The 13048-nt window shown below is 45.9% G+C and overlaps 1 protein-coding gene across 7 annotated transcripts in view; it reads right to left on the reverse strand.

Annotated features, from left to right (window-relative positions):
• Window positions 1-331: 331 nt before the first annotated feature.
• Window positions 332-13048, reverse strand: part of LDB3 (LIM domain binding 3) — a 61093-nt gene continuing 48376 nt past the window's right edge. For all 7 annotated transcript variants that reach the window (XM_087862969.1, XM_045783361.2, XM_045783359.2 and 4 more), the window contains 2 exons: window positions 8373-8488; window positions 332-3135 (listed from right to left, as the gene is read on the reverse strand). In XM_087862969.1, coding sequence (XP_087719095.1) covers window positions 3046-3135; window positions 8373-8488 — 206 coding nt within the window. In that variant the 3' untranslated portion in view covers window positions 332-3045. The remainder of the gene's footprint in view (window positions 3136-8372; window positions 8489-13048) is intronic.

The following is a 13048-nucleotide window of genomic DNA, read 5'->3' on the forward strand; positions in this document are numbered from 1 at the left end:
AAATAAATAAATCCAAAATATTTAATCACTGAGTAGCTAAATAAATAAACCTTTCCAAAAAGGAAAGGCAAAGGATGGTCTTCACTTTATTATTTACCTGGTAAAATCCCTTTCTATGCAAACCGTTCGTATTATTCACATACCCTTTTCTGTTTAAACAAGGCAGTTAAACTGCTGGTGGGCCACACAGCCAACAGAGCAAGTGAGTTATATGTGTTTCTTCTCCGTAGGACATTTTGTTTTGCCTCAAACTCTCAAACTTTTTTTTCCCCAGCTATATAGAAATAATCTATTTTTGGTGTCATGTGAAAAAAATTTACACAGAAAAATCTGTATTTGCACATTCTTTTTTAGGTTTTATTGTGCTAAAAAGTAGAACTCACACAGGCAAAAAAAAAAAACCCAAAACAAACACACATGCAAAATATTTTTGTGCATACCTCTATCACGCTACTTTCCACTTTCGAAATCTTACAATTAAAAAAAAAAAAAAATCCCAAAGCAAGAGTACCTGGGTTGAAAAGCTAACATTATAAAAGCTAGATCGCTAACACAAACACTGCAGACGCGAGTCACTCCGTTGCAAAAAAATTAATGTTTGTAAGTGTGAAATCAAGGTCAACAATGAGGAGACAAGAACTGTAGGTCCGAAGTGTACTCCCCACCGGGAACTATTAGAAATCGGTGTCCTAGGACATCCCTGGTGTTCACTTGAAACAGATACAACCTTAACCCCAAAGCTACGCCAAACTTGCAAACACCGAGGGAACCCCACATTCAAAACTACCTCCTTCTCCTGCTGCCTTTAAAGTGGTTTTTTGTTCGTTTTGTGTTTCAGTAAATAAGAGTCCCTCCGAATCAACACTCACTCTCTCTGAGATGAAGAAAAACCGATTCAGTAAATGACCGTGAGGAAGTCTTTCTTTAAGATGCTTCACTTTTCTTTTTTAATGCTCGCACGGGCATGCGTGCGTCTGTGTGTGCGTAAACCCTTTTAAAAGATATTTTTGGAAACTTAACTCTTGGGAACTGTTTTTCCTTTCCTCGAGACCAGTCCCTGAAAACGTGTTTTTGTTTTTGTTTTTGCTTTAAGAGAAAACCTGCCCAGAGCTTTTCTGTACAGCCAGCAACCTCCTTATCCCCGTATGTTTGAACTTCCCGAAAATAACAGAATGCTCCAAGGTACTTGTTTGCAACTCCTGAAAAATCTCCAGTCACTCGCAGCAGATTTTTACTGTCTGGTACTTCAGATTCGCTTTCTTACCGCACCACAGGTAAGGAAGGGCCCAGTGGTAAGAGCACACTTATGTCCCCCCCCCCCCCCCGGTGCTCCCTCGGGGACATGGCTTCACCCCTGGAAAAAAAACACGGGCCTCCTGCTAGGGACGCATCCTGCTGCTGCTTTCTCCCTCAAGGAGAAGGGACACACTCAGGTAGAAAGGCAGTCCCCTGGAAGCCTCAGTTCTCAGAAGAAAAAAATGTTCTAATGCATCCTCATAAAACATGCAAAGAGAAAAATCCAAAACAGGAGTGAGGAGAGGGTAGCAGTGAGTTGGCAGAGTGCCTAACTATTGTGTCCAAGGGAGAAGCACCCCCTCAGACTGCCTGCTGCCGTGCCTTGTGCAATGAGCCCAACAGTGCTTCCCGAAGGGAAAGAGAGTGTATCATGTCCAGCCTCAGAAACTAAGCTGCTCTCTTTGTCACCGAAGAGCTTTAAAATGCTTACTGAACTCACACTATCACGAAGGTTTTAAAGAAGTTTGAAGACCCAAGTCTATTTTAATAAATACTTAAATACTTTCTAGATCAACTCAGCTCCTACATTTTCAAACTATCGGCCCGAATGGCAAATGAGTACATTATCAGTCCCTCTTCTCCTCCCAACAGTCGACACCACAGCACATAACCAGTGTGCAGCCTTGAGAGGAACCCTCGAGAAGGCTGGTGCAGATCTGAGGTGGGAGGTGCTGCCAACACTTGGGTTTTTGCCGAGGCTGGCGGAAAGCACGGCTCCTCTCCCCCTGCAGAGTTTGGGCATGTTCTCAGCCTCGCCTGCCATCCTGTTTCAGACACCGTCTCTCTCTTCTTGTGCACAGGTCATTATGCCTGCTGGGGGAAGGGGCGCTGAGGAAGACTTCGGAAGCGAGCAGTCACAGGACTGGGAGAGAAATACATGCACAAGACCGGACGTTCATGCTCGCGAACTTCAGAAAGCCAAACAGAGGCCAGACACAACCCAGAGACGCTTCAAAATCGCCTCTCACACACAGCAAAGCAAAACTGGAAAAACCCAATTCCACTTTCCCGTCCCAATTCAAAAAGGAGCTAAACCTTCTGGGGACATAGGGTGTTTTAGACGTGAGCCGGAGATGTCTGCAGCTGAGCCAGAGCCCTCCCTGAAGCCCCGTTGACCGCCCCGCGGCCCCCAGAAGACACCTCCTAGACGCCTGGACTCCCTCCGAAAGCTCAACTCTGTTCCAGGTCTGGAGTGCGACGCGCAGGGGTAGCTCCGTGACGCTGGTCATGGAATAACACTTCCTTTTTTGGTGTGGAAAGCCTAATCGGTCTTAGCTAACAAGCCCTCAGCTATGGCTCTAAAAATACCCCGCAGCGAGTACTGTTTGGCACTCCGTTCTGTTGGCCAGAGGGGCTCTAGAGAACTCCACAGCCGGCCTCAGATTCTCCGTAACCGCTCTGAGCTCTGTCCCTGCTCTGGTGACCTCAGAGAAGTGTACCACTTCGAGAAAAAGACTTTTTGGTGTTTCACTTTGGAGTTCGTGGAATTCTGTCCTGCACATTTGAATTAGCACTCCAGCCTTGGATTAATTACTAGCTTGCTTTAGAATCTTCATTTGGCTTCTAGTCTGAACTATGCAAATACACGATCTGTGTGCAGAAGGAAGGACTAAAATTATACTTCAAAAGGGCTCAGTAGCTTCCTGTCTTCCCCCTTTCCCCCAAAAAGAAACATCAGCCTCCTGGAATCCTTTGTTGCCGGTGGCAGGAGCGGCTCCCGGCCTGTCTGCGTCAGACGCCCTGGGCTCCCTACACGTTGATGGCGTGCGCGTGCTTCTTGCACAGGGGTTTGTCCTTCTTGGAGTAGAACGGCTGCCCCTCCAGATTCACGTGGCAGACCTGGGACAGAGGACACACAGGTATGAGGCAGGGCCTAGCTCTCCCCACTGCAAATTCTTAAGAACGTAAGCACGGTAGACAGTCGAACTACGCAACATTTAAGACTTCCAAAGAGGAACACAGAACGAAACTCAAATTAAATGAAATGGGATACAGAAAAATATACAAGATGAAGAGGATTGATCGAGGCTATCCAAAGTTTACAAGAAACCAGTACAAAATCATGTGTCAATAACCACGGGGGTGATTAACATCCAAGATGATACCATTAGTAAACTAACAAACACATCGGAAAAGATTATCCTCACTAGCAATTGAAGGAAAAATAAATTAAAACCTCCAGGAGAGACCCCTAGGGAGGTATTAATCTAACAAAATAAATAAAACAAAACCCTCAATCACTTGTTACCTTTAAGCGTATGACTGTAGCCAAAAAGCAAAAAGCAAAAAAAAAAAAAAAAAAAAAGTCAACAAAGCCAAAAGGGAATCAGGCCTACTTGCGCACTGCTAGGGACACAGCTCAGTGAAGCAGCCCGGTCTTCTGCAGGGGATGAGGCAACACTGAGGAGGAGCCATAAAGATGTGTCCGCCTAGTACCACTCAGGAGTTTATCTCGCAGAAACTATTACACTGAACAGCATGTGCTCAAGTGAAAACTGAAAACCACTAAAATATCTCCCTGTAGGGAAATGACTAAGTAGATTTTCACAGTGCATTTTCCAATGGAATGCCACCGTGAAAAAGATCAATTATGGAAAGGCGTATGCAAGGAGATATTATATGAAAGAAAAAGAGGCACGATTATATATCCCCATGATGACAACCTATGAGTGCAGTTTGAGAGGGAGACATCACAGAAAGAAGAAAGCTAAGTGATACTTGTTGAGGCTACTATGGTCAAGCAGGAGGCCACTCCATATACATGATCTCATTTAATTCTCACAAAAACTTATGGGAAGATATGACCTTTCCCCATGTCACAAGGGAAAAACTGTGGTTCATAGAGCCAAGTGTCTGTGTTCCTCTTTGGAACTGGGACCTCGTGTCCAGGTCTGCAAGACTCCGGCTCTAGCTCATTTTCCCCACACCCCACCGCAGAGAAGGGCTATGCTTACCTGAAATTGTTCCGGGCTTACGGGACTTGTATTGAGGTAGCCTACCAGTATGTAGGCTGGCCCTGGGTGGGTAATATGCCAATGTATCAGAGTCAGCTGGGAAGTCACATTGGCTGGGATGGGCCCCAGGGTCATAGAGGGCACTGAACATACCAAACGGGGAGCAGAAGTAGGTACCACATTCAGGACACTGACATCAGAAGCGCAGGCAGGGGTGCCGGGGTGGCTCAGTCAGTTAAGAATCCAATTCTAGATTTCATCGCAGATCATGATCTCAGGGTCGTGAGATCAAGCCCCATGTTGGGCTCCACACCGGGCGTGGAGGCTGCTTAAGATTCCCTCTCTCCCTCTCCCTCTGCCTGGCCCCCTGACTAAAAAAGAAGGAGGAGGAAGAAGAGGAGGAGAGCAGGTAGAGCTCCCACATACAGAAGGCATGAAGATAGAGAAATCACCCTCTTGAGATGAGCTTAGCTCAGTGAGCATGTGGCCACTCCAAGACAGTTGTAAAGAAAAGCGGCATCACAGTGGTCCCACGGGCAAGTCCTTCGTGGTCCAGGTGAGAATGTTATACTCGGGATTACACAGGGCTGACAATGGGCCCTGGAAACCAATGACCTAGAAAAAGTGACTGAAAACATCCCAGGTGGGGGCAGTGATGTTGAATGTAACCAGGCTCTTGGGGTGGCCTCAAGCTGCTGGTGAAGACGTGGAGACAAGCCCAAGATCCAACAGGGAGGATGAGTTTCATGGGAGATAGAAAGGCAGCTCTGGAGTGAGTGGTCAAGGAGCTGCCTGTCAACATCTGGGGCTCTGGCTGGGAGACCCTGCTAGTCTGGGACAGTGCTGGTTACTTGTGAGAACTTTGGGATAAGCTGGAGAGTATATTGGGAGACTAAAGGCCCAGAAGTGAGGAAGGGCCAGCGTCCCAGGGGTGGCTCACTGATAAGATGGAGCTGAGGGCAGAAAACATCATAGACAGGTGTGCTCAGTGTCTTGGGCTAGAAGACTCTGTGTGGGATGCATGGTGGCTTCCTGGTGAGGCCTCCAGACTACTCAGCAGAGTGGCACAGCAGGGATGTTTCAAGCCCCAGGCTCCATGGTCAAGTGGCGTCAGTGCCTGGGTGGGAAGGAGTAGGGGTCATGGGCAGTGCTGGAAGGCAATGACATAGGCCAGCTTCAGCAGCCCCTAGGACTGCTGCCCTCCCCTCCTGATACCCACACCAGTGGGGAAGGGCTAGAGACCCAACAAGACTTAAAGGAAAAGATGGGCCACAGTAAGACATCCCCATCCCACTAAAGATAGGCCCCACATCCTTTCCATTGGAACTAAAGTGCTGAAGCCGGACAGGAGCTTAACCCCTCACCCCAACCCACACAGCCCTTCTCATCCATCATCTTCTTTTTTTATTTTTATTATTATTTTTCATTGAGAGAGAGCACTAGTGGGGAGGGGCAGAGGGAGAAGGAGAGAGAATCTTAAGCGGGCTCCACGCTCAGCACAGAGCCCAATGCGGGGCTCCATCTCACCACCCTGAGATCATGACCTGAGCTGACATCAAGAGTCGGACGTTTAACTGACCAAGCCACCCAGGGGTCCCATGTCAGCCATCATTTTATATGCTTGGGACTTTAGAGAGGCTGTCTTGTTCTATTCAACTGCTTGTATATGCCAACTTTGTTTTCTTTCAAGATTCCAAACTCCTTGAAGGTGGAGATTTGTTCTGGGATACGCCTATGTTCCCCAAACTCAAGCAATATTTGGTAAATTGACTTACTCTAAAGTTATGTGCTCTCCTGAGATCTAACTGATGGGAAAACAGCTTATCAGCTGGGAGAGATAGTTCTGATCTTCCTTTCTTACAAGGTTGGTTTTTTTTTATTATAAGAAAATATATGCGCATCAAAGATGATTTAGAAATACAAAGTAATGGAAAAGCACTCCCTTTGCCCGGCCCTCCAAAACACTCACACTTTTCCAATCAAAAGACTGCTTTCCAAAAATTAAAACCAAAACCATGTTCCACTCCGCTATATCTTAACAGGGCAGTGAGTGCCACACAGGGCCACTTTGGAGGTGGACATAATGATTCCCCATGCTGATTCTCCAAAGGACAGGATCTGCCTGGCTTCTTTGCGAAGATCCTCTTGCAGTGCTATGGGTCTCTCACAGCTTGCCAGAACTTATTTGTAATCTTGGCTTGAACAACCCTATGCTTACTGCTTCTTCTGGTCCCTCTCTGGGATTTGTGCCACTGTGACTCCTGGCCAAATTCAGTGGACTCAAGGGAGCAGACCCATGCTCACCTTTTCCATGGTACCCTCTCCATGTGACACAGACCTCTCGTCAGCCTGCCCTTAGAGAGCAGGCCTTCTGTGCCACAGTCTTCCCTGGACCTTCTCCAAGTCTCTTGGATCCTTCTAGAAGTTGGGCAACCAGACTTTCAGGCCGTGTCTTAGGATCAGACAAGCCACGGCTTGAATGTAGGGGTCACAGGGCCCTATGTGCCTTGCTGAGCCATGGCTCTGTAGGGAACAACCTGAAAGCCAGGGTATTCACACTGTTGTCCCTTTTCAGAGGGGAGGACCTGATGTATTTAAAGGACCCTAAAAGGCAATTAGAAAATCTCTTCCAAAAGCTGGAAAATTGGAGTGTTTAGATTGAATTGTGCTGTTTCCTCCCCCAAATCCACACGCTGGAATGTACTCCCAGGACCCTCAGTCTGCTCGGCTCAGGGACACACCAGGGACCTTATTTGGAAGCAGGATCTTTGCAGATATAATGAAGGTGTAAGTTAAGATGAGGTCATACTGGAGAGATGGGCTCTTAATCCAATAGGACCTTAGAAGAAAAGGAGGAGCATCTAGAGACGGACGCACACAGAGGAGAACCCGAGCAGAGACAGACACACAGAGGGCAGGCTGCCGTGGGACCACGGAGCCCAAGATGGAAGCTCTGCAGCTATGATTCAAGAAACACCAAGGACTGCTGGGAATCACCAAAAGCTAGGGGAAAGCGCAGGCCTGCCGACACCTTGAATTTGGATTTCTAGCCTCCAGAACTATGAGAGAGTTCATTGCAGTCGTTGGAGCCCTCGGATTTGGGTACATTGTTAGGGCAGCCCTGGCAAAGTCACACTCGGAGCCAACACAGGGCACCCCACCCATGGTGGAGTGCAGAAGTGGTGTAGACACTGAGGTGCATTGCAGGGAAATTTACGACGAAGGTTGTCCTATATGACAAGCCTATAAAAATGGTTCAAGTTTAAACCACACGGACATTTGATACATGGCCACACTTTATCTTAAGCACTCTGGTAAAACAAAAAACAAAACAAAACAAAACATAGCAGCACATTAATTTTCCCGAATAAAGTTCAGCCGATTGCAGACTCACATCACAGGCCTTTCTCAGGGGGGAGTATTTCCTAAATGTAAGGCAGAGTCTTCATGTCAGTGAGCTCATTGCTCTGTCCCCCCCGCCCCGACCCAAAGCCCTCATAGGGAAAATGCCAATCTCCTGGGAAAAATGCCTTGGCTGTTCAGGAGAAGTAGATGGCACGTGGTTCACAGGTCATCTAGGGCTTATCTCCTGGCAACTATATATCAAGAGCAATACTCAGCCCCGATTCCTAAAGGTTCTAACAAAAGAAGCCTTATCTCAGCTTTTCATAGAACGAGTCGACAAGCTCCAATCTAGTGTTTCATGGTGAAAATTTGGGGGGAAACCCTCAAATCACTTCACCATATCTAAAGCAACTTATAATCATAGGAAACCATCCTTCTTTATTCTGACCGAGGCATCGTTCGCTGCTCCCAACTACTGAGAGTATTGTTGGTGAGGCAAGCTGCTGGTTTGACAGATCCTGGGAGGACACGCTGTTTTCCTTAATGAAATGGAGAGTAACAAAGCCACGTTGGTTTAGAAGTAGTTATTAGTAATAAAACGTGGCTTGACTGTGACATATCCAGGCAGCATGGTACTTGCCAGTTTTTGAAAATGATCAGAATATCAGAATGCCAGAGTTGAAAGGACTAATGCAGAGGGTTGATCACCTGGCCCCACCGGGTCCCTCTTGCCCCTTCTCAGAAAGTCAGAACCCCCGGTCCCAGCTAAAAACATACCGCGCAGATGAAGCACGTGTCATGCCAGGTGTGTCCCAGGGCTTCAATAAACTTGTCACCAGCCTCCACGGGGAAATCACAGCCATGACACTTGGTGCTGAACAGAGTGACGTAGTCTGAAACGAAAGGCAGAGTGAAGACCAGGCACCCAGGCAGGCTGGGAGAAGCAACCTAGACACACTGTTGAATGCCACAACGGTGACACCGCCCCCGAAATCACTGAGCTGGGGGAGTGGGTATGACCTAATTGGTTATTTGTCATCTTGCAGACAAAATGCTCAGTTATATGATTGTGTTTTTTTCTTTTCAATAATTTACACTTGTGTTGTATGGATTCAGGCTTAGTTACCACTCTGTGCTGGTTTGATTTGCAAACAATTTCCAGATCTGTCCTTAACTTTCTACAGGTTGATTTTCTTCTCGGCCTCTGTCACCCTTTATAGCCCAAACAGACCAATCCCAGAAAAGAAAAAAAAATCATATTTCCCAATAGCTTGGAGGAAGAAGAGCCCTTAACATTTTTAGGAGTTATATAGCATGTTCTTTGCTTGGCAATTCTGTCATTGGGCATTTGTGTTGATAACAAATTTTTACTACTAGAAACAATATTTGAGCTACTATGTCCCCGCCCCCGCGTTCTCGCATAGATGCTATTCTTTACTAGAATCTCAATGTCATGATCTGTGGACCAGTAGGTACTAGTTTTCTTTCTACCCTTGACACAGTGCCTGGCACACAAGTCAATACCCAACACATATGTGTGTGGAATGAACAAGTGAATGGGTAAACCAGTGACTCAATAAATCAACGAATGAACTTAATCTTCAAAAAAATCTTTCAGAGATTGAACTATAATTATTTTTCTGTTTTGTTTTATTTTGTGGATGAAGAAACGGAGGCTCGCCAGAGTCACAGAGCTGAGACACACAGCTAAGTGGGCCGGGTCCCAACTCTAACTCAGGAGCTGTCTTCTCTGAGCCCCAGGGGCACACAGTTCTACTGTACTCAGCGTAGAGCTCCTCCAGAATCTTTTAGAGAAGGCTGATGCCTCTTACAAAGCTTCATCGCCCTAGAAGTGTACTTGTCTCTCCACAGCTCTGCCACGGTTGGCTTCTCCTTACGCCTTCCGTGTTTCTGCTCAGATCTCCTTGTGCACAACGTGCCTGTTCACCATCTTAGACCACAAGCTGAGAGGCAGTGTGCCAGGCGGGGTGATGAACTTGGGTTCTGAAGAACAAAAGCACTGAGCTCAAGTCCTAGCTCTGTTCGGGAATTGTTCCTACTTGGGGCAAGTCACCTCGCTTCTCAGCATCTCCGCTTTCTCATCTATGGAATGGGAGTGACTACTGTACCTAAGTCATGGGGTTTGTTGTACAGATTCAACAAGATAATGTATATGAATGTCCTTGGCACAAATACTCCAAAATCTTGGCTCTTATTGTGAATGTCTTTACAAACGGCAAAAGGGGGAAACGTGATCCCAGTGCCTACTCGGCACCAGTCCAATATTAGTGCTTTTCTAAGTTGCCTGTTTCCACACACCAGCGGTGTGAAGAAATATTACTCCCATTTTAAAGACCGGGAAACTGGCCACAGAGGCTCTATCACACCGGCAGTAAGGAGCCTGCCTCATGGACTCCAAAGTTTACCCTCTTTCCAGGACTTCACGCCGTCCCCAGTTATCCATTTGCCATTGAGCTTTGATAAGTTATATTAAGTTATATCTCTTGCATATATTTTCCAATGTATGGTTTCCCCTTTTGTGTTTAATTGTGGTTTGTCGTGTAAATGCTTTCTGTACGTCACAGTCTGTGAATCCTGTCTCTGACGGAATACTTAATTTCTCACCAGAGAGGAAAAGGTCATTCTGCTTCCTTTACAAAGTTACAGCGGGTTTACGGTTCACTCTGTGCTCTTAGGAACTAGTGTAGGTGAGAAACAGGGCTGTAGATGACCCCATCTCCATGGGAGGGCAAGCCCTGAACACCACTTCTGACTACTCTCTCATCACTCCCAGTCTCCAGATGCCCTGGACTCTCTCGTCTACCTCATGCCTGTGTACGAACCAGGTCCTGGGCTTGGAAAACCCTCCCCACTTTGTCTACCCGCATCTCTGCAATCCCGTGGGCCAGGCCTTCCTTCTGGGAAGTCCTCATCCTCCAGCCCAACCAAGAGAGATGAGATGGCCTTCCCGAGGGCTTCTCTTGGGCTTCCCTGCCTTCTCACTCCATTCTTTCATTCATTCATTCATTCATTCATTCATCCATTCAATCAACCAATCGATCAATCATTATCTCTTGACTATCCATTTATATGCTGGCATATCACAGGATGATGGGTCCGCTTGAGGTTTTTGAGGGCAGAGACCCACTCCTAATGCTCAGTGTCTTTCACAGAAACTGGCACACATTTGATGGATGAATGATGAATGCACAAAGAAACGGTTCAGAAAACTTTACTAAATAGTGACTCCTTCTCTTGCTGTGCAGCCTAACATTAAGCTCTTACAAGGGAACGTCTAGTCTTGCCTGCTGATTGGTTTTTCTGTTTTATACTTGATTCTGTATGATCTGGAGAACTGCCACTTTGTTTTAAAATTTGGTAGCACAGGTCTTTATCCTAATACATTTTTTTTTAAAGTTCACATGTTTCATCATTTATCAAAAAAAAAAAAAAGAATATAAATGGAATTAAGTTTGTGCATGGGCCTTTTCCCACCATGAATATAATCTAGTTCCTCATGCATTTGTTTCTTACTTTCTCCTATTAGGTCTTTATAATTCTCTTTGACTAACTCTCTTATGCCCCAAGTTGAATTCGTACCCTGTATTTAATGGATTTTATTGCTATTGTAAAAGGGTTTCCATCCATCAAATCACAGGTGCTCTCCGTTGTAAAAGGACTTAGCGCTTTCCGAGAGCGGTAGTTCTCAAACGTTAGAATCATCTCGCCGGTTCGCTAAAACACAGATTGCTGGGCCCCACCCCTCAGAGTTTCTGATTCAGCAGATCTGGGGTGGGGCCCAAAGATCGGCATTTCTGTGATCCTGGTATTGTTGGTCTCAGGGTCATACCTTGATCCTCAAACTAAACTGAATATAAAATCATATGGGTGGAAGCAGGGTGATGAAATTCTGCATCTGTACGTCTGGGAATTGATCTTCCATATCTTTACAGTTTCCCAGGTGATCATGCCCATCAGGTCTGGGCACTGCTCAGGGGCAGGGCCGTCGGTGAGGGGCTGACCCTCCCAGCTCTCTGACTTATGAGCAAGATATATGTGAAAGTGTCAGCTCATGATGGCTGTTGACGAAATCTTTTTGAGTCTAGATCCTAGCATTCTGGCATTCTCCCTTCTGTATCTTCTTCCAAGTTGTTGATAAAAATAATGACAAGGTACCACAATGAGATACCACCTCACCCTCTTTAGGCTGCCTGCCGTCAAAAACCCAGCAAGATAGCAAGTGTAGGCAAAGATGTAGTGAAATTGGAACGCTGTGCACTGTTGGTGGTATTATAAAATGGTGCAGTGCCATTATGGGAATAGCATGGGGGTTCCTGAAAACCTCGAAATTAGAAATACCATATGACCCAGCTATCCTACCTCTGGGCATAGACCCCCAAAGAACTGCAAACAGGGTCCTTTAGATATGCGCACACCCATGTTCATAGCAGCATTATTCACAATAGCCAAGAAGTGGAAGCAACCTAAATGTCCATCAGATTTGAGGGGGTGGGGGTGTTACTATGGAGAGGGGCAGTGGTGATAGTAGAAATCTATCATTCTTTTGCAAGCCTCAGACACAAATTATAGAAGTTGTAATACTTTTTGTCAATTAATAAAAACAATTTGCTTTTGTGTGTGTGTTTTATTTATTTATTTAGAGAGCAAGAGCATAAGCAGGGGGAGAGGGAGAGGGAGAGAGAGAATCTTAAGCAGACTCCACACTGAGCATGGAGCCTGACACGGGGCTCCATCTCATGACCCTGAGATCATGACCTGAGCTGAAACCAAGAGTCAGATGCTTAATTGACTGAGCCCTCCAGGCGCCCCAATAATAGCAATTTGTATTTTCATGAACACACATCTATCAATTACCTGCTAATTATCTAACAATTATCACCATATACTCACAAGAAGGGAAAAGAGATTCTTATCTTCTCCCTTTTACAGATATGGAAACCGAGGCAGAGAGTGAGCAAGTAACTAAGTCATTCAATTAATAAGAGCTGGGAAGAGATCTTACCTGTATATAAGAACACAAGAAATTTTTCTTTTTAAATTTGTTGTCAGGGGAGAATAGTTTTAGTTTGCTTTGCTTTTCCCCTGGAGGAACTGGACTGTTTTCTCCTTTCTGATTCTAAAGTAAACTAACTTACTGTGTTTCTCTCTTTGCCCTCAGATTTGCTGCCCAGTCACTGCTGCTCTATTATTCTTTATAATCAGCACCCTTGCTTTTCCTGCTTCTATTTGGTGCTGGTTTTCTAGTTCTATCGCCTTACCCTTCATGTCTATGATAACTTTGCTGGAACCTGTCTCAAATCCTTTTCTGGAAAAGGCAGTCTATGGGAGCACCTGGGTGCCTCAGTCAGTTGAGCATCTGACTCTTGATTTTGGCTCAGGTCATGATCTTGGAATCATGTGATCAAGCCCCACTTCCGGCTCCCCCAGGGAGT

The sequence above is a fragment of the Ursus americanus genome, chromosome 6 (genome assembly GCF_024610735.1).
Source record: "Ursus americanus isolate L20-20 chromosome 6, mUrsAme1.1.p, whole genome shotgun sequence".
NCBI classification, from domain to species: Eukaryota; Metazoa; Chordata; class Mammalia; order Carnivora; family Ursidae; genus Ursus; species Ursus americanus.